General features: G+C 43.9%; 1 protein-coding gene across 1 annotated transcript in view; it reads left to right on the top strand.

Annotated features, from left to right (window-relative positions):
* Nucleotides 1-23098, top strand: part of LOC126167966 (uncharacterized) — a 147466-nt gene that overhangs the window by 107039 nt on the left and 17329 nt on the right. Inside the window, exon 12 of the mRNA XM_049920523.1 lies at nt 20211-20363. Coding sequence (XP_049776480.1) covers nt 20211-20363 — 153 coding nt within the window. The remainder of the gene's footprint in view (nt 1-20210; nt 20364-23098) is intronic.

The raw sequence follows: 23098 nt of genomic DNA, 5'->3' as shown, positions 1-23098 counted from the left end.
AGCTCACATGCTAATCTTGGTGCACTGAGTGTGGGATCCTTCTTTATTTTCCATATTAGCGGCCTCTTGTCACGTGCATCCAGCTTCGGTGGCTCGCCCTTTTACGGTATAGAGTTGATATGGTCCTCATTTTTGAACTGTCTGACGATGTCTGCTACAGCACTCTTACTTATGTTGAGCATGGCAACAATTTGTCTATATGATTTACCTTTTGCGTTGTGAAAAATCACAAGCTGTCGTATCTCAAAACTAGTATTAGCTTTGCATGGCATCGTACCATCGGGACAGTCGACCGTGCTTGTAAACACACACTTGCCTTCTGACTCGAAGTATTTACCCCAGTGTGAACGGTGAAAACAAGTGCGACACTGCCATCTGTCCGTATATTAAATACTCTAAGAACGCTCATATAGGTAAGAAAAGGGGTTCGCTACGCTTTCAACTACCTAGTTTCAACTACTTTTTTAAGGTCATCCAACCACATTTCATGCATACATCGAGTGACGATGTCACCTAGTTTAATTGTTACGATGATACAAAACGCTCACCCTGCCAGCGGTCTGGAGGAGGAATATTGGTGTGAAAAAGGAATCAGTCTGTTCTGGGCTGCTGGAGAGAGGAAGAAGTGTACATTATTTATTTTTCTCACCAATTTATTTAGCCACGAATATCACCTAATTTATTTATCTATTACGCTGAATCAAAACACACACCCTGACGTGGTTGGAGTCACAATATACAGTTTACACACCTGGCAACTACTCGTAAATATTGTATTACGCTGATGTGCAGAGACGCAAACAACTCTAAAATTCTCTGCCTCGTGATGGCTGGGTGTTTGTGTGCTGTCCTTAGGTTAGTTAGGTTTAAGTAGTTCTAAGTTCTAGGGGACTCATGACCATAGATGTTAAGTCCCATAGTGCTCAGAGCCATTTGAACCATTTGAATTTGAACTCTAAAATTACTCAAATAGTCCAGTACACGCCATGCAGACGTGGAAATTACTCGTAGATCACCGAAATAGTGCATTCAAACACGCTCACAAAGCTTAAACACCCACAAATAATTCAGTGCACAAACACTCTCTGCAAGTAAAAAAACCCAACTTATCAGCCACTCGAACTCTGATTCCACTGGATGGAAGACCTACGTCCACCCCCTAACGCATGGAAACTGTCCACATGCGGTAGAGGATGGTTAAGATATTGTAATTTATTTATTTTCCTTGGGAAACTGACTCAATTATCAATCCCAATTGCTTAATTAATCACAAATATCGGTCCTAATTACACAGCTATATGCATAGCACTGCACAAGGACGGCTGAAAATCGCAAAAACTAACTGTACCATATAACTTGTGTTATCCTGCTGGGAATAAGACATTACACCACGCGAAACCAATGACAGAAACACTCAAACTCTACCCCAAACCTACAAGCTAAGGGGAAAAACGTTCAACTTACTAGATCCTGGTGTTGGGCAGAGATGAATTAAAAAAATGTGTATTACCTGCAAGCATATAGTATCTATCCCTGCTTGACATCAGAATTGACTACACACACCTACCAAAAAAAAAAAAAAAAAAACACCCTAATCGAAGCCAATACACGCTATCACAGCTGATGGAAAGAAAAGCATCACATGACTGGTGGCAAACCGTCATCCTAGAAGACTGTGTCCTCATCCATATACAGTGACAAACTACGACATGGAGCTAATACGCCGACAGTCTCGCGAGCCGTGCGGCCCCAGCCGAAAGCCTTGCGGCGCCAAGGCGAAAGTCGAGCTTTCCCCACAAATGCATCCTGTTCGTCTAAAAGTATACTGATGCAACCGCCCCTAACGGCTATGAAGCGCAGATGTCGCAGGTCCCCAATGCCTCTCATTCTGAGACTTTGTTTGATGTCACGTAGTACGCTTGAGCAGGGACGACGAGAGCAACCGTTGTGCGCTCGATTATTTATTTAACATCAACTTGACTCCTATAACAAAACAACTATTAAAAAAAAACATTTCCGATCATAATAAATGTCCTCCTTCCATGAAAATTGACAAGGTCCAGTTTGATTTAGTTTTATGACCAAAACCGGGATAGTTTTTTCACTTTAGACTGAGAAACTTGTAATGTCTGCGAAGACATTTACGTGGAAACCGATATTTCCACTCGCAAATTCAAATGTCGGTGATTTAGCAGATTCCAAATAACCCCCTATAATTTACAAAGACAAATAGGGTCTCCCTCATATCTAGAGAACCGGCAAACTTGTCTTCCACCTGATAGATGCACACATCACAATCGATCTCCTCTCAAGTAAATAAAGAAGTCAAATGCGAAGAAGAAGTCGACCGAACAATTTACATGATACGGAAATTGACTCTTGTCAAATTTCCACTTGATCACGGAAGCTGTCCAACACATAGTATGTATTAGTTTGCTATTCGGTCGTCTAAAGGACTACACAGTTAATTCAACTATATTCCCACATTGCAACAGTCCTCTCCGTTTGGACGGTCCCCACCGTTAGTGGGAAACGTGAATCATTCCCACCACAGGCCCGCATGACAGAATCATCCTACGAAATCGACCACATGTATATTTGATCGCTATACTTACAATTAAAATATTACGATTGCGGTTTCAATTGAATGACATTCGACAATGAGCGAAGTAGCTGAAATACACCTTGTTGACGGCTGTGGCTCTGGAAATATTAATACCTGTACCATTCTTATGGCTTGACATACCCTCCCCATTGCTATCTCAGTATTCCACGTCAAATCCACACCTTCCTTACGACTAGACATAGTCATCTCTTTTACACATGTCGGAACACAAACGCATACTTTCCAAACCTGATGCTCATGCCGAACCTATCACACATCCCCTACCACTAAGTAAAATTATAATACGTCGACAATAACTGATTGCCGAAGATACGAAATAATACTGACCGAAAATCAACGATTGGTGGGCATGTCTCATAAATTTTTGTTGCGAGTGATACCACTATGTTTTAGAAAGAGAGGCCTAAATCGTGTTACAAACTGTCAGATGTTAAAAAGCACAACCATATTACCATCACAAGTAGTCTTGGTTCTACAGGTGCATACAAGTATCTATGTTAAAAGCTATACTCGCTTTATAAATCGAGGTACGACATTACCTCTGAATGAGGTGGTGTTTGCCCAGACAAATATCGTGACAATGACTATAGACGGTGATCGCTGGAGTATACTGGCATTTGGAATCATGTCCCCCCCCCCCCCCCCCCCAAATTCAAGCACATACCTGCGTGGGATCCTATGGAGAAGTCCTTTATTGATTACAGCCACTAGTGAATCATATTTCTAGCAGTCTCATTTCTCGAAACGAGTCACCTTTCTCGAACGTATCTGCTACAGTAGAATTCGAACCTCGTTTTAGGTAGCCCCCACGCATCTTGCAACTGCTGCCATTTCTCCAGCTTCACGCATGTGATCGCTCCAATTTAAGTCCGAAATGAGTAGGAGTCGTGGGGAAAAATATATCTACCACCTTCTGCAACCCACGTAGAAACAGGCTAAGCTGCGTTACTGTGACAGGACAGTGTTTTGACCATTCGATGGAAACGGGAACTGCGAGAAGGACAAGAATTTTTTGCTACTGCACTGTGGTACATTTCCAAACTACATACAAGTACTGCAGATGCGCGTCCATTTACATCTATCTTCCCAACACGCTATCTTCGTTATTCTGTGTCATCCAACAGAGAAAAATTACAAACTATAAAAGCTCGACTAACTTCATCCGATAGAGATCTCGATAATATTTTTACTGCATCTCTCTCCTCCCATAGATCGAAAAGAAATGCCGCAAGCATGTAGGCATCGAGCACATGTGACGGTCTTATGAAATATACGGGTTTTGATCAAGTGCACAGACCAGTTTAAAGGTTCATCACCTGTTCTGTAGGAGGATGATCGTCTCCCGAGGACTATACTGTAAGTCGCAAGAGATATACCCTGTGACCCTGTCTCGTTGTTTGAAATATTGTTTTTTGTCCTACTCTAACACGATTTGTACACCGCCAAACCCATCTTGAGTGACGTCAATTGCGTCATCAGCTGACGTCACGGCCGCCATCTTGGATAATGGTACTTCGGTGTGACGCCCCCCCCCCCCGAGGTGACCCCCACCCTGGGGTGATGCTCTCCTTGCCCCACTACTTATGTGGCCGCACATGAATATCCCAAGGAAAAAACGGGATAATACACATTTTGCACGTTTCTCAGTGTCACTGATATAATTATTAGACCGAATTTAGTGACAGTGCAGGATGTACATTAGAAGAAATAACAACTGAAATTATATGATAAAAGAGACAATACATGCAAAGCAATACATATTTGTCACGAAAATAACTTGATCAGTGTATCACTTTTTTGTAGGCTTTCGTCCCTTCTTCGTGTTGTTTATCACTGGAATTTTCTTTTTGTTGGTCTTGGATTTTGGTTCGTCATATAGAAGACAGGAACAGAAACTTCGGGTGTCTTTACCACACAACCAATTAAGTTCCTGAATGTCCTCATGTTTTACATAAGGTAGTGGCACGAGCTGTGAAAATATACCCCTAGGATTAGTTGTATGCAAAGCACCAGACGTTTCGATATTACAAAACAGTTACCATTACGTGTCCCTGCGATTGATGTTCAGGCTCGACGTCTGCTTTTAGACCACCAGAATTCTGCAAATCTACTGGTGTTCAGTGTCCATTGTAAGTAATCATCTGTTTGAACAGCTTCACAACAAGAGCTGCTGCGATCCGTCTTGTCTCGAAATAACGCTCGGTTTGTAACATGCTTTTAAGAAGGTCGTCCAGTCTCATAAAATTTCTTGTTGAGCTGCAACGACTTTTTAAGGTCTCGGATTCACCCTCGCGGTTTGAAACGCATTAGACAAGTCTTTTGGCAACTCTGCAGTAACATTCTTTTTTATCGGATCAAATTATCACATTCCATGTTAAAGTGTCCTGTTATTGGAAATACTATTTTGACACCATGTAATCTCTTAATATTATGAACGGGATACTGAAGATGTAAAGACTGCATAGTTCTTATTCCATCTTGAGCTGGAGTCACAGATATTACAAGAACCGTTACTTTTGAATCAAGGATTTCGCTCACATAATTGTGCAAATATTAATAATTTCATTCGCTCCTTGATTCCTTACACCTTCAAAGTAAGTGTAAAATATTTCCTCACTGTTGGACCATTGATGAGTGTTGAAACTGCAAAACGATAAATCCATGCAAAGCAATAAAGACCTTTTGGCAAACAGGAATTTTCACTCATGGCATCATTTCGTTTGATTCTTACAGTGAATCGGGAAGGTCAATCTCTGGCATTGCAATCGTCATGCCAACGCGTTCTACGAGTAATTAACTTCACAGAAATTAAGCTGGTTAAATAAGATCCAGTTACCTAACAAATTAAAATTCTTAATAATCTTTTCTCTTTTGTGGAGTGTAATTTGTTGGAAATAATCAAACAGTGATCATTTGCAGTCACTGCCTAACTCATGAAACATTACCCGAAGGTCCCTACGAAGATTGATTAACAAATGGCTTATAACTTCATCTTGAGATGATGCACATATTTTAAAGATCCGAAGAGAACCACACTATTATCGAACTTCAAAATAAACGCTATTACCAAAAAGAAACAACACAGAGTAAGAAACTCAACCGACCACGTTTACAGTCGCAACCCAACCGGTCTAACAGGTGTAATGCAAACAGTGGAAGCAAAATTTCGACTTGCCTCACTCTTTCCGTGAGAAGACTAACAGAACGTTCTTTCCATTAACAGTAGAACCCTTTGTACATCAGTGGCTCGCCATGTTTATTTGAAAGTAATTTCAATTGCCTTGCAACACCAATGGCTGCCCATCAGAATAAGCCATAAACTCATTTCCTCGTTAAATGGACTTAGCCTGTTTTTTCCGTAGGCTTTTCATATTTGACTGCTCTTCAGATTTCAGCTGCAGGTTTTTTCCAAATAATTCCGCAAATTTCTGAACTGTAAAGGTGAAGGCAATCACCGACTAACCACAAAAACTCAGCCGGCCGGAGTGGCCGCGCGGTTCTAGGCGCTACAGTCTGGAACCGCGAGACCGCTACGGTCGCAGGTTCGAATCCTGCCTCTGGCATGGATGTGTGTGATGTCCTTAGGTTAGTTAGGTTTAAGTAGTTCTAAGTTCTAGGGGACTGATGACCTGAGAAGTTGAGTCCCATAGTGATCATAGCCATTTGAACCACAAAAACTCAGATTCCCATCTGCTCACTGTAAATTGCTAAAATTCGGTGCCAATGCACGAAAATTCTGCAGTGTACGAACCTTGAGTTCCGCACCATATTGTTCAAATGTGAACACTGCGGTATTCTAGCTTCCGGGATCTAAGTTCTAACAAACATTCTGATTCAAGTAACAAGCAAATTTCAATCAGGTAACCCCTGATTAATACACTGTCCTTCACTCAGGTAACCACTGATTAATACACTACTGTCCCTCACTCTGCACTCCTATCCGGTATTACCCGCCCCCACACCCCGCCTTCAAATGGATTACTTTTACTGCTCAAATAGCGAAAAATGAAGATTAAAAACTACGTCTTATAACCTACATTAAAACTATTGACAGCACATTGTGCCACTTTTAAATCAGCACTCACTGATACCAAACATGGTGCTGTTCAAAAATGTTCAAATGTGTGTGAAATCTTATGGGACTTAACTGCTAAAGTCATCAGTCCCTAAGCTTACACACTACTTAACGTAAATTATCCTAAGGATAAACATACACACACACACACACACACACGGCCGAGGGAGGACTCGAACCTCCGCCGGGACCAGCCGCAGAGTCCATAACTGCAGCGCCCTAGACCGCTCGACTAATCCCGCGCGGCATGGTGGTATTCATTCTAGCTATCATCTACTAAGTTTCTCTTCCCATTACTTGCTATACTTCGATTAATTTAAAAGAAATCATTAAAACTTGGCATGAGCCCATTTATTTTTCAATGGAATTTTCGTGCTCTTCCTATTGATGATCACCATTTCTCTGTAACTTCAATACTTCTCACTGAATATTCAAATTAATTATGTCTTACGCTTAAATATTTAATTCTAAGGAACAGGCATCAACCAGATTCTTTGTAAATGCGCAATACTTAATACTATTATTGTTCACGGTATTCTATATTTTCCTGTTATGATTCGCTGTTAGCTTACTCTCAAATCAGTTGATGAAATACACCTTTGAATTTTGTATACTGATCAAACTCTTCATATATCATTCGCTGCTACTTGAAACCCGCCCTTGAATGAAATTTTGATTACAACTGTGAGATGTTTTTTTTATTAAATTTGCTTATTTTCAAAGTAAATGTCAAATGCGCTCTTTGCTTTTGTTGTGATTTTATCATTTATTATCAAATGAAATGTTCTCCTATTTTGGAGAATTTTTATATTTTTTTCTGATTCGGATGGTGTTTTCGGTTATTGAACACTAAATGCAGCGGTGAAGGTATCACAACCGTATACTGATATAATACTGAAATGACAGCGTCCTCTGACAGCATCCAGTGGCAGCCATCAGGTGAAGTCTTGGACGACGAACTAGTAGGAATTCCGGTGGAAGCGCTGGCCCAGCATACGCTTAGACAGTGCTAGCTCTCACCCTCAGGGTTGACGTTTGCTGTCACGTTACTCGTTTAGTCAGCCAAGCCCACCTCCTCTCCGTTTCGTCGATCGTTAATTTGGGACGTGCACCATTATTTTGTATCTTGTTAACTTCGGCCTATAGTGCTCTTTATATTCTTCCAGAATTAGGTTTATATGACAGTAAAATTGAGAATAGTTTGCGCAATATAAGAATTCTGAAGATATACTTGTATTTAGATAACTGCTTTGGATACAAATACTTAACGAAGCCATCAAGCTGGACTCCTATGACTACAGGATTACAGTAAGAAATATCGGATATCGCACTCTTATACTGAAAAATTTATTGATGGCTCAATATTTGACTAGAAACATAAATACATTACTGGCCATTAAAATTGCTACAGCACGAAGATGACGTGCTACGGACGCGTAATTTAACCGACAGGAAGAAGATGCTGTGATATGCAAATAATTTGCTTTTCAGAGCATTCACACAAGGTTGGCGCCGGTGGCGATACCTACAACGTGCTGACATGAGGAAAGTTTCCAACCGATTTCTCATACACAAACAGCAGTTGACCGGCGTTGTCTGGTGGAACGTTGTTGTGATGCCTCGTGTAAAGAGGAGAAATGCCTACCATCACTTTTCGACTTTGATGAAGGTCGGATTGTAACCTATCGCGATTGCGGTTTATCTTATCGCGACATTGCTGCTCGCGTTGGTCGAGATCCAATGACTCTTAGCAAAATATGGAATCGGTGGGTTCAGGAGGGTAATACGAAACGCCGTGCTGGGTCCCAACGGCCAAGTATCACTAGCAGTCGAGATGACAGGCATCTGATCCGCATGGCTGTAACGGATCGTGCAGCCACGTCTCGATCCCTGAGTCAACTGATCGGGACGTTTGCAAGGCAACAACCATCTGCACGAACAGTTCGACGACGTTTGCAGCAGCATAGACTATGGGTGTTGTATGTCACCCGTAGTAACATGTGTCAGAAAATGTTGTTCAAGGCGAGCCGTGTAGTTGGCCCATGGTTCGACCTTCTAGTTAAACGGCTGGAACATGTGTGGCATAGTAGTCTGGAATACTTTCACCAGAGAGTCTCTATGTGACAGGCGGTTATAGATTTCTGGTGGCACCATGGTGATGGCAGACATACTCTCTAGAATCAAGTCATGAGTCTGTCGCGTATACTGGAGAAGCAGTAACATTTGTGCAGTCACATCCATTGAATAGTGATGCTGGAATAAACAAAAAATATCAGTTACGATATTGCAGTGCCTGTGGTATTCTCATTACGATGCAAAAGCTCTTTAGACATGCATGCATGTCCAAAAGGAATTTTCCATCGTAAATAGAAGAACAATTCCGGGCAAGCGACTTTCAAGTACAAGGTCTGACCTGTACTGGAATATATATAATGGATGTGGGAGTACAGGTCGTAGACGCATGGTTGACGATATATTGAAGTTTGGGTCTGACCGTGAGGTATGCACAGAAAGCCAAATGGCAAGGCGAGCGCACGCGAAAAGCGGGAAGTCCGGGTTCGAGTCCCGGTCAGGCACAAATTTTCATTGTCTTCATTCCATTCTACAGCTGATGATAGTCCTCATTTGCAATTGCGAATTCATTTGGTAAAATATCAGTTACTCGAAACTTGGAAATCACACAAATAAACACTGTTTACCAGGGAAGTAGCACATGCCTGAGAACTGATTTCACGAAAAAAACGCCTTCTCAAATTTATATACAGTGCACCGATGGAAGTTCCCAAGAAGTAAAGCCTAGGCAAACAATGAATATCAAGTTTATTATTTAACACATGCACTTAATTCTCCTTCTTGGAGTTGAGTTACACCGAAAAGAAAATCACAGCGCTTGATTGAGTATGCTTATCTCCACAAGTCATAGTACAGTCTTGGGGAACTGAACGCCAAATTGAGTAGTACGTCAAGCTCTGGATTCACATATAAATAGAAAGCTCATCAAGACAATACTGTAACAACCCAATACCAATGTTCAAACAAGTCCGTGCAGAAAAAGCCATGTCTCGGCGAGGTCCGATGACAGCACTGGTTGTTCCATGTAGTAGCAGCTTCTTGTAGGATCAAAGGTGTCGAAGAAATGAAGGCTCGATGGTTCCTAAGAGAGACACTGACTGATGAAGCCCTTTTGCAGTTGATGCCTGGCAAGAGAGCTCAAAAGGAATGAACTCGCATGGCACTGTCTGGGCGCCTCCCTAAATACTATCGAGTCACCAGGATACTGCCAGACCTATTTTCGGCCACATGACCCCATGGGGGCAAATATGTCTGCGAGGCCAGCGGCCATTCTTTGTGCTCTTTCTGACGCCTGCTGGCCATATGGCCATATGAAGCTTTCCGGCTTTCGTCTGCTGAGGCAGCCCACCCAGTGGTTGCCGGTGTATGACTGGTTGCTATGTGAGAGAGCGAAGAGCCCGTATGTAGCAAATAGCACACTATTTCACTGACAGTGTCCTATTAGTGGCGAAAAGCCCTCACCTCCCTACATTCTAAATAATTTACCTGGGCAGTTATATAGGGACTTTCAGTTTAATGTGTATTCTGTACTGTGTTGTGACTTGTCATTTTTCGCAGTTACCTTCTATATTTCCGTGCGTTGTGTTTTGTATGTATAAATAATTTCATTGTTACTGAGAAAATATGAAAGAGTGCTGTAGAGTAAACGAAAGTAATTAGGACAACATATGCAACGCAAGAAACAAATTCCATGAAGGCTAAACATATATTTGTATTTTATTGTATGCATACAGAATGCCATCACTTATCTGTGGTGTTTCGACAGATATTTGTAATTTCTTTTTTGCAATGTGTAGCTGGAGGCAGCCCAAACAAATACCACTCATCATGTCTTTCATGCCACATCCATTGTTGACGGGAAGTGTCGGTTTGTTTTCCGTTAAAAATAAAATGTTCTTTAAAGCGGAATTTTATGCGCCGATTCGGTTGAGTGGACCCAAAGCAGTCTAGCGCCATATTTGTTTTATCGATACGTATTAACAGGCACATTATAACAACGATAGGAGCGCCCTGGGCGCCCACTGGCTACTATTGCCAAGCAGCAATGCTGCCCAGTCACCGCTGGAGTACGGCTGATCTTCGTGTTCATGTCCCCCTTGATACATATCGGTAAAGTAAATATCGAACGGGTCGAAATTTGGACCACTCTATCGAATGGGTACGTAAAATTCCGCATTTATTTGTAACGGGAAAGGAAATGATGCTTTCTGTCGAAAGGGGGCGTTACAAAAAAAGGTTTGATGAGCAGTATTTGTTTGGGCTGACTCCAGCTACACATTGCAAAAAATAAATTACAAATATCTGCCGAAATACCAGAGAAAATGCGTCTGACGACTCTTAGGTATATACAGCGTGGTCAGAGCAGCGTGAAGAGATTGTAAAAGTGCTGTAGAGCAGGTTGTGCTGAGAAGTAATTTTTAAAAAAATAATTCGATACGTTGCGTCGTTTCCCAGTTAATTAGCATTGTAGTTATCCAGTCAGACCATAGCGAGCGCGAATTCAAGCGGCCCAGCAGATAAGGTGTCGCCAAACGTTTGGTTCCTAAAACCGAACAAGAGAACAATACAAACATTGGACATGGGAGGGTAGTAAGGACCGAACCCGAACCAAAGACTGGGCAGTTTCATGCGCTATCATCTACACTATCAGAAAAATAGACGCTAATAAAATCTGGCGGCCCGCTTGAATTTGAGGGTGCAACGGCCAGATTGGCTAACTTCAATGCTACACTACTGGCCATTAAAATTGCTACACCATGAAGATGACGTGCTACAGACGCGAAATTTAACCGACAGGAAGAAGATGCTGTGATAGGCAAATGATTAACTTTTCAGAGCATTCACACAAGGTTGGAGCCGGTGGCGACACCTACAACGTGCTGACATGAGGAAAGTTTCCAACCGATTTCTCATATACAAACAGCAGTTGACCGGCGTTGCCTGGTGAAACGTTGTTGTGATGCCTAATGTAAGGAGGAGAAATGCTTACCATCACGTTTCGACTTTGATAAAGATCGGATTGTAGTCTATCGCGATTGCGGTTTATCGTATCGTGACATTGCTGGTCGCGTTGGTCGAGATCCAATGACTGTTAGCAGAATATGGAATCTGTGGGTTCAGGAGGGTAATACGGAACACCGTGCTGGATATCAACGGCCTCGTATCACTAGCAGTCGAGATGACAGGCTTCTTATCCGCATGGCTGTAACGGATCGTGCAGCCACGTCTCGATCCCTGAGTCAACAGATGGGGACGTTTGCAAGACAACAACCATCTGCACGAACAGTTCGACGACGTTTGCAGCAGCATGGACTATCAGCTCGGAGACCGTGGCTGCGGTTACCCTTGACGCTGCATCATAGACAGGAGCGCCTGCGATGGTGTACTCAACGACGAACCTGGGTGCACGAATGGCAAAACGTCATTTTTTCGGATGAATCCAGGTTCTGTTTACAGCATCATGATGGTCGCATCCGTGTTTGGCGACATCGCGGTGAATGCACATTTGCAAGCGTGTATTCGTCATCGCCAAACTGGCACATCACCCGACGTGATGGTATGGGGTGCCATTGGTTACACGTCTCTGTCACCTCTTGTTCGCATTGGCGGCACGTTGAACAGTGGACGTTACATTTCAGATGTGTTACGACCCGTGGCTCTGCAATACCCTACATTTCAGCAGGATAATGCGCGGCCGCATGTTGCAGGTCCTGTACGGGTCTTTCTGGATACAGAAAATGTTCGACTACTGCCCTGGAAAGCACATTCTCCAGATCTCTCAGCAATTGAAAACGTCTGGTCAATGGTGGCCGAACAACTGGCTCGTCACAATACGCCAGTCATTACTCTTGATGAACTGTGATATCGTGTTGAAGCTGCATGGGCAGCTGTACCTGTACACGCTATCCAAGCTCTGTTTGACTCAATGCCCAGGCGTATCAATGCCATTATTACGGCCAGAGGTGGTTGTTCCGGGTACTGATTTCTCAGGCTCTATGCACCCAAAGTGCGTGAAAATGTAGTCACTTGTCACTTCTAGTATAATATATTTGTCCAATGAATACCCGTTTATCATATGCATTTCTTCTTGGTGTAGCACTTTTAATGGCCAGTAGTGTAATTAACTTGCAAACGGCGCAACGTATCGAATCTTTTACTTAACAGTTTTTCCTCAGTAGAACCTACCCTTCAAATTTCTTACAAGCTTTCACGCCTGTTTCTGATCGCCTTGTATGTTACATTTGTATATACACTGACGGAAAAAAAAATCGCAATACCACGATGGAGTTGTGTGACATAAACGGAAGTTGGCAGGTGTGTCTCTACATCTGAAACATGATCTCTATTAAAGTCTCTCGCTAGTCGCGTTACTATGAGGATGCCAGTCAAGTTTGAATTACATACGCGCTGTAACGGTCTTGAGCGTTAATTACCTTCGAGATTGAACGTGGTGAGTTGATGTTAGTCAAGAATGCCTGTAAGGCGACAAAGACGTTATTATCAGCACATCGCTGACTATAAACGAGATCTTGTATTAGGGCTGCAAGAATCTGGATGTTCCTTCTACGATACTGCGGAAAGGCTTGGCAGGAATGTAGCCATTGTACATGAGTGCTGACAGCGGTGGTCATGAGAATGTACGGTCACAAGAAGACCGGCCTCCAGACGGCCACGTGTCACAACCGAGAGAGAAGACCATCGTGTTCGGCGTAGGGCTCTAGCCATCGTACTGTAACTGCAGTAGCAATCTGAGCAGCAGTTGGCACCACAGTGACACAAAGAACCAGTGCTTTTTTTCTAAAAAACGTTTGAGGCTACTTCGACATTGGATATAATGCAGGGAAAATTACTTGTAACTGAAGCATGGGATACCACCCGTCTGCTTTTAGCCATAACGTCATCAAAAAAATGGTATCGGACTCATTAAATGAAGCAGGCGATACATAGAAACAACCAAACATACAAGAGAATGTGGTATCGAACACTTCTGTTTGCATCACCTAAATTGAAGCATGCAATTCCCATCAACTCCTGAACAATAAAAGAAAATGGTATCGTACACTTCAATTGACCTACAATACACCTCAAATGAAACAGGTGAGTCCAATCAACCCATACAAAACGATACAAGGAAATATTACCGAACACATATTTTAACCTGAAAAACACCACTAAAAGACACAATACAACAAAAGCCATCCACACCAATCATCAACAGCAATAAAAACTACACTACAAAAATCTTTTGTAATCTTGTTCGGCTCCCGAAATGGCATAGATGATGGCCAGTATCCTGTGCTTCAACTGACCCAATTTTTAATACAGCTGAAAATTTATTTAACTATAAAACTACAGTGTAACTTACATTAATAACATTACAACAGTTTCCAAACTGACTTTAGTTCATGGATGCTGTAGTCTTCACGGATTCTTACTTTACTCTTGCTATCAGTAGCAAAATGTCTGCCTTTCATGAACCAAGAGCGTACATAGTCGATGGGCTGGAACAACACCAGTGGAGGACCAACCAACTTTATGAACATCAGATTGCTGACTGTGGAAATATAAAATGAAGCGCGAAAAAATGAAATAAAAAATGTACGTCCGTGAAATAATCTTTGGCACTCTTCCAAGTTCTCAACATCGTGAAACAATTACTTTGTCGACGAAAAAGTGTAGGGGTACGCATCCCCCAGCATTCCCCCAGAAAAACAGCATTGCAATGAACTATTGCAAATCGGTTACTCCAAGGACAAACGCCCTATAGTGTCTATACCTGGAGTTTTGTTCTGAATGCTATTTCATATGACAGCAGTAGCTCTCTAGTGGTTATCCCACCTGACTTCAAATTTGGTCGTCAGTCTGGTGATTCGGCCTGTTGTGCCGTCATTCATGACCAGTATTCCAGGGGACTTTCTCACAGGATAACACTCGACCACATACCGCTGTTGTAACCCAACATGTTGGCTGTCTCCAGTAGAGCACATGTGGGACATCACTGGATGACAACTACAGTGTGTCCGGCCCCAGCAGCTGAGTGGTCAGCGCGACAGAATGTCAGTCCTAAAGGCCCGGGTTCGATTCCCGACTGGGTCGGAGATTTTCTCCACTCAGGGATTTGGTGTCGTCTTAATCATCATCATTTCATCCCCATCGACGCACAAGTCGCCGAGTTGGCGTCAAATCGAAAGATTTGCACCCGGCGAGCGGTCTACCCGACGGGAGGCCTTAGTCACACAACTACAGTGTCATTCGCAAAAAACGTTAAACCCTCCCTGAGCTGGCCGAATTAGTGCGACGCGCTTGGAACTCCATGCCACAAACTAACATGCGGCGCTTGTACAACACAATGCACGTCATTGCGGAATTCAACATTCTGGCTGTTACACCGGTTATTAATGTATTAGCACTTCACATTTGCAACGGATTAAAAAGTATAAGTAAAATTCTATGTACCGACTTGACAGAAAATACTAGGAAGTTCTGGTCTTACGTTAAATCAGTAAGTGGGTCGAAACAGCATATCCAGACACTCTGGGATGATACTAGCATTAAAACACGGGATGACACTTGTAAAGGTGAAATACTAAACACCTTTTTCCACAGCTGTTTCACAGAAGAAGACCGCACTGCAGTTCCTTCTCTAAAACCTTGCAGAACGAAAAAATGACTGACATCGAAATAACTGTCCAAGGAATAGAAAATCAACTCAAATCAGTCAACAGAGGAAAGTCCACTTGACCTGACGGGATACCAATTCGATTCTACACAGAGTACGCGAAAGAACTTGCCCCCCTTCTAACAGCCGTGTACCGCAAGTCTCTAGAGGAACAGAAGGTTCCAAGTGATTGGAAAAGAGCACAGGTAGTTCCAGTTTTCAAGAAGGGTCGTCGAGCAGATGCACAAAACTATAGACCAATATCTCTGACATCGATCTCTTGTAGAATTTTAGAACATGTGTTTTGCCCGCGTATCATGTCATTTCTGGAAACCCAGAAACTACTCTGTAGGATTGAACATGGATTCCGGAAACAGCGATCGTGTGAGACCCAACTCGCTTTATTTGTTCATGAGATCCAGAAAATATTAGATACAGGCTCCCAGGTAGATGCCATGTTCCTTGACTTCCGGAAGGCGTTAGATACAGTTCCGCACTGTCGCCTGATAAACAAAGCAGGAGCCTACGGAGTATCAGACCAGCTGTGCGGCTGAATTGAAGAGTTTTTAGCAAACAGAACACAGCATGTTGTTCTCAATGGAGAGACGTCTACAGACGTTAAGGTAACCTCTGGCGTGCCACAGGGGAGTGTTATGGGACCACTGCTTTTCGCAATATATACAAATGACCTAGTAGATAGTGTCGGAAGTTCCATGCGGCTTTTCGCGGATGATGCTGTAGTATACAGAGAAGTTGCAGCATTAGAAAATTGTAGCGAAATGCAGGAAGATCTGCAGCGGATAGGCACTTGGTGCAGGGAGTGTAAACTGACCCCTAACATAGAGAAATGTAATGTATTGCGAATACATAGAAAGAAGGATCCTTTATTGTATGATTATACGATAGCGGAACAAACACTGGTAGCAGTTACTTCTGTAAAATATCTGGGAGTATGCGTACGGAACGATTTGAAGTGGAATGATCATATAAAATTAATTGTTGGCAAGGCGGGTGCCAGGTTGAGATTCATTGGGAGAGTCCTTAGAAAATGTAGTCCATCAACAAAGCGGGTGGCTTCCAAAAAACTCGTTCAACCTATACTTGAGTATTGCTTATCAGTGTGGGGTCCGTACCAGGTCGGGTTGACAGAGGAGATAGAAAAGCTCCAAAGAAGAGCGGCGCGTTTCATCACAGGGATATTTGGTAACCGTGATAGCGTTACGGAGATGTTTAGCAAACTCAAATGGCAGACTCTGCAAGAGAGGCGCTCTGCATCGCGGTATAGCTTGCTGTCCAGGTTTCGAGAGGGTGCGTTTCTGCATGAGGTATCGAATATATTGCTTCCCCCTGCTTATACCTCCAGAGGAGATCACGAAGGTAAAAGTAGAGAGATTCGAGCGCGCACGGAGGCTTTCCGGCAGTCGATCTTCCCCGCTAACCATACGCGACTGGAACAGGAAAGGGAGGTAATGACAGTGAGACGTAAAGTGCCCTCCGCCACACACCGTTGGGTGGCTTGCGGAGTATAAAAGTAGATGTAGATGTAGGAACGATCTTGGCAGAAAATCCTAAGAAATTTTGGTCTTATGTCAAAGCGGTAGTTGGATCAAAACAAAATATCCAGACACTCTTTGACCAAAATGATACTGAAACAGAGGATGACAGAGTAAAGGCCGAAATACTAAATGTCTTTTTCCAAAGCTGTTTCACAGAGGATGACTGCACTGTAGTTCCTTCTCTAGATTGTCTCACAGATGACAAAATGGTAGATATCGAAATAGATGACAGAGGGATACAGAAACAATTAAAATCGCTCAAAAGAGGAAAGGCTGCTGGACCTGATGGGATACCAGTTGGATTTTACACAGAGTACGCGAAGGAACTTGCCCCCTTCTTGCTGCGGAGTACCGTAGGTCTCTAGAACAGCGTAGCTTTCCAAAAGATTGGAAAACAGCACAGGTCATCCCCGTTTTCAAGAAGGGATGTGCAGAACTATAGACCTATATCTCTAACGTCTATCAGTTGTACAATTTTGGAACACGTATTATGTTCGAGTATAATGACTTTTCTGGAGACTAGAAATCTACTCTGTAGGAATCAGCATGGGTTTCGAAAAAGACGATCGTGTGAAACCCAGCTCGCGCTATTCGTCCACGAGACTCAGAGTGCCACAGACACGGGTTCCCAGCTAGATGCCGTGTTTCTTGACTTACGCAAGGTGTTCGATACAGTTCCCCACAGTCGTTTAATGAACAAAGTAAGAGCATATGGACTATCAGACCAATTGTGTGATTGGATTGAAGAGTTCCTAGATAACAGAACGCAGCATGTCATTCTCAATGAAGAGAAGTCTTCCGAAGTAAGAGTTATTTCAGGTGTGCCGCAGGGGAGTTTATTTCAGGTGTGCCGCAGGGGAGTGTCGTAGGACCGTTGCTATTCACAATATACACTCCTGGAAATGGAAAAAACAAAACATTGACACCGGTGTGTCAGACCCACCATACTTGCTCCGGACACTGCGAGAGGGCTGTACAAGCAATGATCACACGCACGGCACAGCGGACACACCAGGAATCGCGGTGTTGGCCGTCGAATGGCGCTAGCTGCGCAGCATTTGTGCACCGCCGCCGTCAGTGTCAGCCAGTTTGCCGTGGCATACGGAGCTCCATCGCAGTCTTTAACACTGGTAGCATGCCGCGACAGCGTGGACGTGAACCGTATGTGCAGTTGACGGACTTTGAGCGAGGGCGTATAGTGGGCATGCGGGAGGCCGGGTGGACGTACCGCCGAATTGCTCAACACGTGGGGCGTGAGGTCTCCACAGTACATCGATGTTGTCGCCAGTGGTCGGCGGAAGGTGCACGTGCCCGTCGACCTGGGACCGGACCGCAGCGACGCACGGATGCACGCCAAGACCGTAGGATCCTACGCAGTGCCGTAGGGGACCGCACCGCCACTTCCCAGCAAATTAGGGACACTGTTGCTCCTGGGGTATCGGCGAGGACCATTCGCAACCGTCTCCATGAAGCTGGGCTACGGTCCCGCACACCGTTAGGCCGTCTTCCGCTCACGCCCCAACATCGTGCAGCCCGCCTCCAGTGGTGTCGCGACAGGCGTGAATGGAGGGACGAATGGAGACGTGTCGTCTTCAGCGATGAGAGTCGCTTCTGCCTTGGTGCCAATGATGGTCGTATGCGTGTTTGGCGCCGTGCAGGTGAGCGCCACAATCAGGACTGCATACGACCGAGGCACACAGGGCCAACACCCGGCATCATGGTGTGGGGAGCGATCTCCTACACTGGCCGTACACCACTGGTGATCGTCGAGGGGACACTGAATAGTGCACGGTACATCCAAACCGTCATCGAACCCATCGTTCTACCATTCCTAGACCGGCAAGGGAACTTGCTGTTCCAACAGGACAATGCACGTCCGCATGTATCCGTGCCACCCAACGTGCTCTAGAAGGTGTAAGTCAACTACCCTGGCCAGCAAGATCTCCGGATCTGTCCCCCATTGAGCATGTTTGGGACTGGATGAAGCGTCGTCTCACGCAGTCTGCACGTCCAGCACGAACGCTGGTCCAACTGAGGCGCCAGGTGGAAATGGCATGGCAAGCCGTTCCACAGGACTACATCCAGCATCTCTACGATCGTCTCCATGGGAGAATAGCAGCCTGCATTGCTGCGAAAGGTGGATATACACTGTACTAGTGCCGACATTGTGCATGCTCTGTTGCCTGTGTCTATGTGCCTGTGGTTCTGTCAGTGTGATCATGTGATGTATCTGACCCCAGGAATGTGTCAATAAAGTTTCCCCTTCCTGGGACAATGAATTCACGGTGTTCTTATTTCAATTTCCAGGAGTGTACATAAATGACCTTGTGGATGACATCGGAAGTTCACTGAGGCATTTTGCGGATGATGCTGTGGTATATCGAGAGGTTGTAACAATGGAAAATTGTACTGAAATGCAGGAGGATCTGCAGCGAATTGACGCAAGGTGCAGGGAATGGCAATTGAATCTCAATGTAGACCAGTGTAATGTGCTGCGAATACATAGAAATAAAGATCCCATATCATTTAGCTACAATATAGCAGGTCAGCAACTGGACGCAGTTAATTCCATAAATTATCTGGGAGTAGGCATTAGGAGTGATTTAAAATGGAATGATCACATAAAGTTGATCGTCGGTAAAGCAGACTGAGATCATTGGAAGAATCCTAAGGAAATGCAATCCGAAAACAAAGAAAGGAGGTTACAGTACGCTTGTTCGCCCACTGCTTGAATACTGCTCACTGGTGTGGGATCCGTACCAGATAGGGTTGATAGAAGAGATAGAGAAGATCCAACGGAGAGCAGCGTGCTTCGTTACAGGATCATTTAGTAATCGCGAAGGCGTTACGGATATGATAGATAAACTCCAGTGGAAGACCCTGCAGGAGAGACGCTCGGTTGATCGGTACGGGCTTTTGTTGAAGTTTCGAGAATATACCTTCACCAAGGAGTCAAGCAGTATATTGCTCTCTCCTACGTATATCTCGCGAAGAGACCATGAGGATAAAGTCAGAGAGATTAGAGCCCACACAGAGGCATACCGACAATCCTTCTTTCCACGAACAATACGAGACTGGAATAGAAGGGAGAACCGGTAGAGGTACTCAAGGTACTCTCCGCCACACACCGTCAGGTTGCTTGCGGTGTATGGATGTAGATGTAGATAAAAAAATTAAACAATCATTATGATAGGCAAAACAGTAGTATGTTTGTGTGTGTAGGTGCGACGGTGCGTGGAGGCGGGGCTGGTGGAGAAGTGGCTGGCCGACACGATGCAGGCGACTCGCGCCGCCGAGAGCCGCACGTCGCGGCCGGCGAGCACGCGAGCGCTCGTGGGGCTGCGCAAGTTGCTGGGCGCCGGCGTCGCGCTGGCCGCGGGCTGCGCAGTCGCGGCGCTCGCGCTCGCCGCCGAGAGAGCGCTCTGGCGGCGCCGGCCGCAAACTCACCGCCAGCGCTACCCGCTGGGCATCTACTATAGCCGCAACAGGCCCAGGAACCGGCCGCAGCCTAACACGCGCGTCGCTCGTTCGTTTGCTCCATAAAAGTAGGGTGACCAGACGCTATTGTTTAAAAAGGAGGACAAACAGCTTCAAAAAGGAGGACAAAGGAACAAAAAAGTGGGCAAATCAAACGGGTCAACTGCAGATCAGGATACCACCCGTCAGCTTTGGACAAGTCACGTCAATGCCGGGAATTACCGGTAAAACTAGTAGTTAATTGATTCAAATGGCTCTGAGCACCATGGGACTTAACTTCTGAGGTCATCAGTCCCGTAGAACTTAGAACTACTTAAACCTAACTAACCTAAGGACATCACATACATCCATGCCTGAGGCAGGATTCAAACCTGCGACCGTAGCGGTTACGGGGTTCCAGACTGTAGCGGCTAGAACCGCTCGGCCACTCCGACCGGCATTAGTTAATTGTTACTTGTGGTCAGGTGGTGGTACCCAGAGCAATATTTTTTATTTTAAATCAAAAACATTGATTGTGGTGACAGTGTGGCATCAATTGTTTTTATACTTACGCGTATTTTTGAGATTTAACGAAAATGGCTGCCTAAACCCCACTGTTGATTGGCTACCTTCATGTGACTTGACCAAAGCTGACGGGTAGTATCCTCATCTGCAGTATTGCCCATCAAACATACGTGCAATTTTAACAAATGAGTTCACGGTAAACGATAACAGCCAAACAGTTGCAGGATAAAGACTTATTAAAATTCTTGACCACGGTTTCGGTATATCTGAATATACATTCATCGTAAGTAAAATACACTATAATCACATCCTGCCAAAGACGTCGTCAGTAGTTTGGCACAATTGTTTTATGTATCTCCACTCCAGGATGTGATTTTAGTGTATTTTACTTCTGATGAAGGTATATTTAGATATACGGAAACCGTGGTCAAGAATTTTAATAAATGTTTATCCTGCAACTGCTTGGCTGTTATCATTTACCGCGAAGAATTTGAACAGTTGCTGTTTCAGCCATGTTTAAAATCTTGAAATAAATGAGTTTATTATTTACAGACATAACATACATACATTCAAAAAATGGTTCAAATGGCTCTGAGCACTGTGGGACTTAACATCTGAGGTCATCAGTCCCCTAGAACTTAGAACTACTTAAACCTAACTAACCTAAGGACACCACACACATCCATGCCCGAAGCAGGATTCGAACCTGCGACCGTAGCGGTCGCGCGGTTCCAGACTGAAACGGCTAGAACCGCTCGGCCACACCGGCCGGCTACATACATTCCTTAACAATTATTGCTACTTTAAGAAAAGAGCAATAGAACGGGATGAATTGTAAATTTAACTGCATTACGCTCAACTTTGCGAAAAAGCCGGACACTGTAAAAATCCGCCCGGACCCCGGACAAAGAGCTAAAAAGGAGGACATGTCCGGACTAATCCGGGCGTCTGGTCACCCTACATAAAACCACGTAGATTGTCTTGGTTGCCCAGGGATTGGGTGTCTGTGTTGTCCTCATCATGTCATCATCATCATCATCATTCGTGGCAGTGGCTAGATTGGACTGTGTAAGAATTGTACGGGCTCTGATGACCACGCAGTTGAGCGCCCCACAAACCAAACATCATCAGCTTGGTTAAAACGGCGATTCAACTGAAGACTTTTAATATCTGTAAACTTATCATCATTCAAAACCCATTTCAGAACAGTTGCTCTAGTGATAAGTAGTTGCGGCAAAGTAGGGGGCCCAAATTTCGTCACCTTAACAGGTTGGACCTGTATAAGCCCTGAAAGGTTATGGAAAAGACTACAAACTGATATACACGTTCCTGAATTTATTCTCCACTTGTAAGCAATTAACAATTCAATTATTATAACGTACTAAAGCCAGTATTTAACATAAGCATTAGCGCTGCGAAAACAGAAATACAAGAAAAAAAACCTTCGCCATTTTGTCCCCCATAAAAGTTCTCAAAAATACAATTGATTTAAATGTATTTTTCGATTATAACACTGCCAAACACTTTCACTATTATAAATCACTTGAGACACCAAACCAAGTGTTTTGTGCAACGATTCAATTTCTCTCCACCTGCCTTTTTCAACAGGAAAAACCAAAGTAATCTCTATAAATACCACATAAAATGAATTACTAATAACACTTCCGAATTTCGTCCATGGAACGAAAATAGGAATTGTAAGGGGGATGAAATTACGAACTTCCCAGGAATTTATTATAATGACCGCTAGAGCGATATAGGCAAAACCGTTGACAAAAGCGATTACATGCAACAAACTGCAATGCACGACTGAAATAAAGCTTAATATTTTAACAGAAACCAACGCTCATACGAATAGCAAGCTGTTAATTTGGCTGCTGCACTAACTCACCTGAGTCTAACAAGAGGAATTCCATAGAACTCGGAAGCTAAACGTACTGCACACAACATACTGTCTCAGTAAAGCTATGGACTGAGGTCTCTCTCATGCACGCACAGTTAACCATTTCTTATCAACAATGGAAGCCCGAAATACATAGGGGGACGAAAATAGGATCAGGAGCGCTATTTAGGCCCGTTATTTAATTTCTTCTGGCGCGCTTCCTGTCTAGTGGGAAATTCGGCTCAAA

The sequence above is a fragment of the Schistocerca cancellata genome, chromosome 1 (genome assembly GCF_023864275.1).
Source record: "Schistocerca cancellata isolate TAMUIC-IGC-003103 chromosome 1, iqSchCanc2.1, whole genome shotgun sequence".
Taxonomy (NCBI): Eukaryota; Metazoa; Arthropoda; class Insecta; order Orthoptera; family Acrididae; genus Schistocerca; species Schistocerca cancellata.
This window is presented reverse-complemented; position numbering and strand designations above follow the sequence as displayed.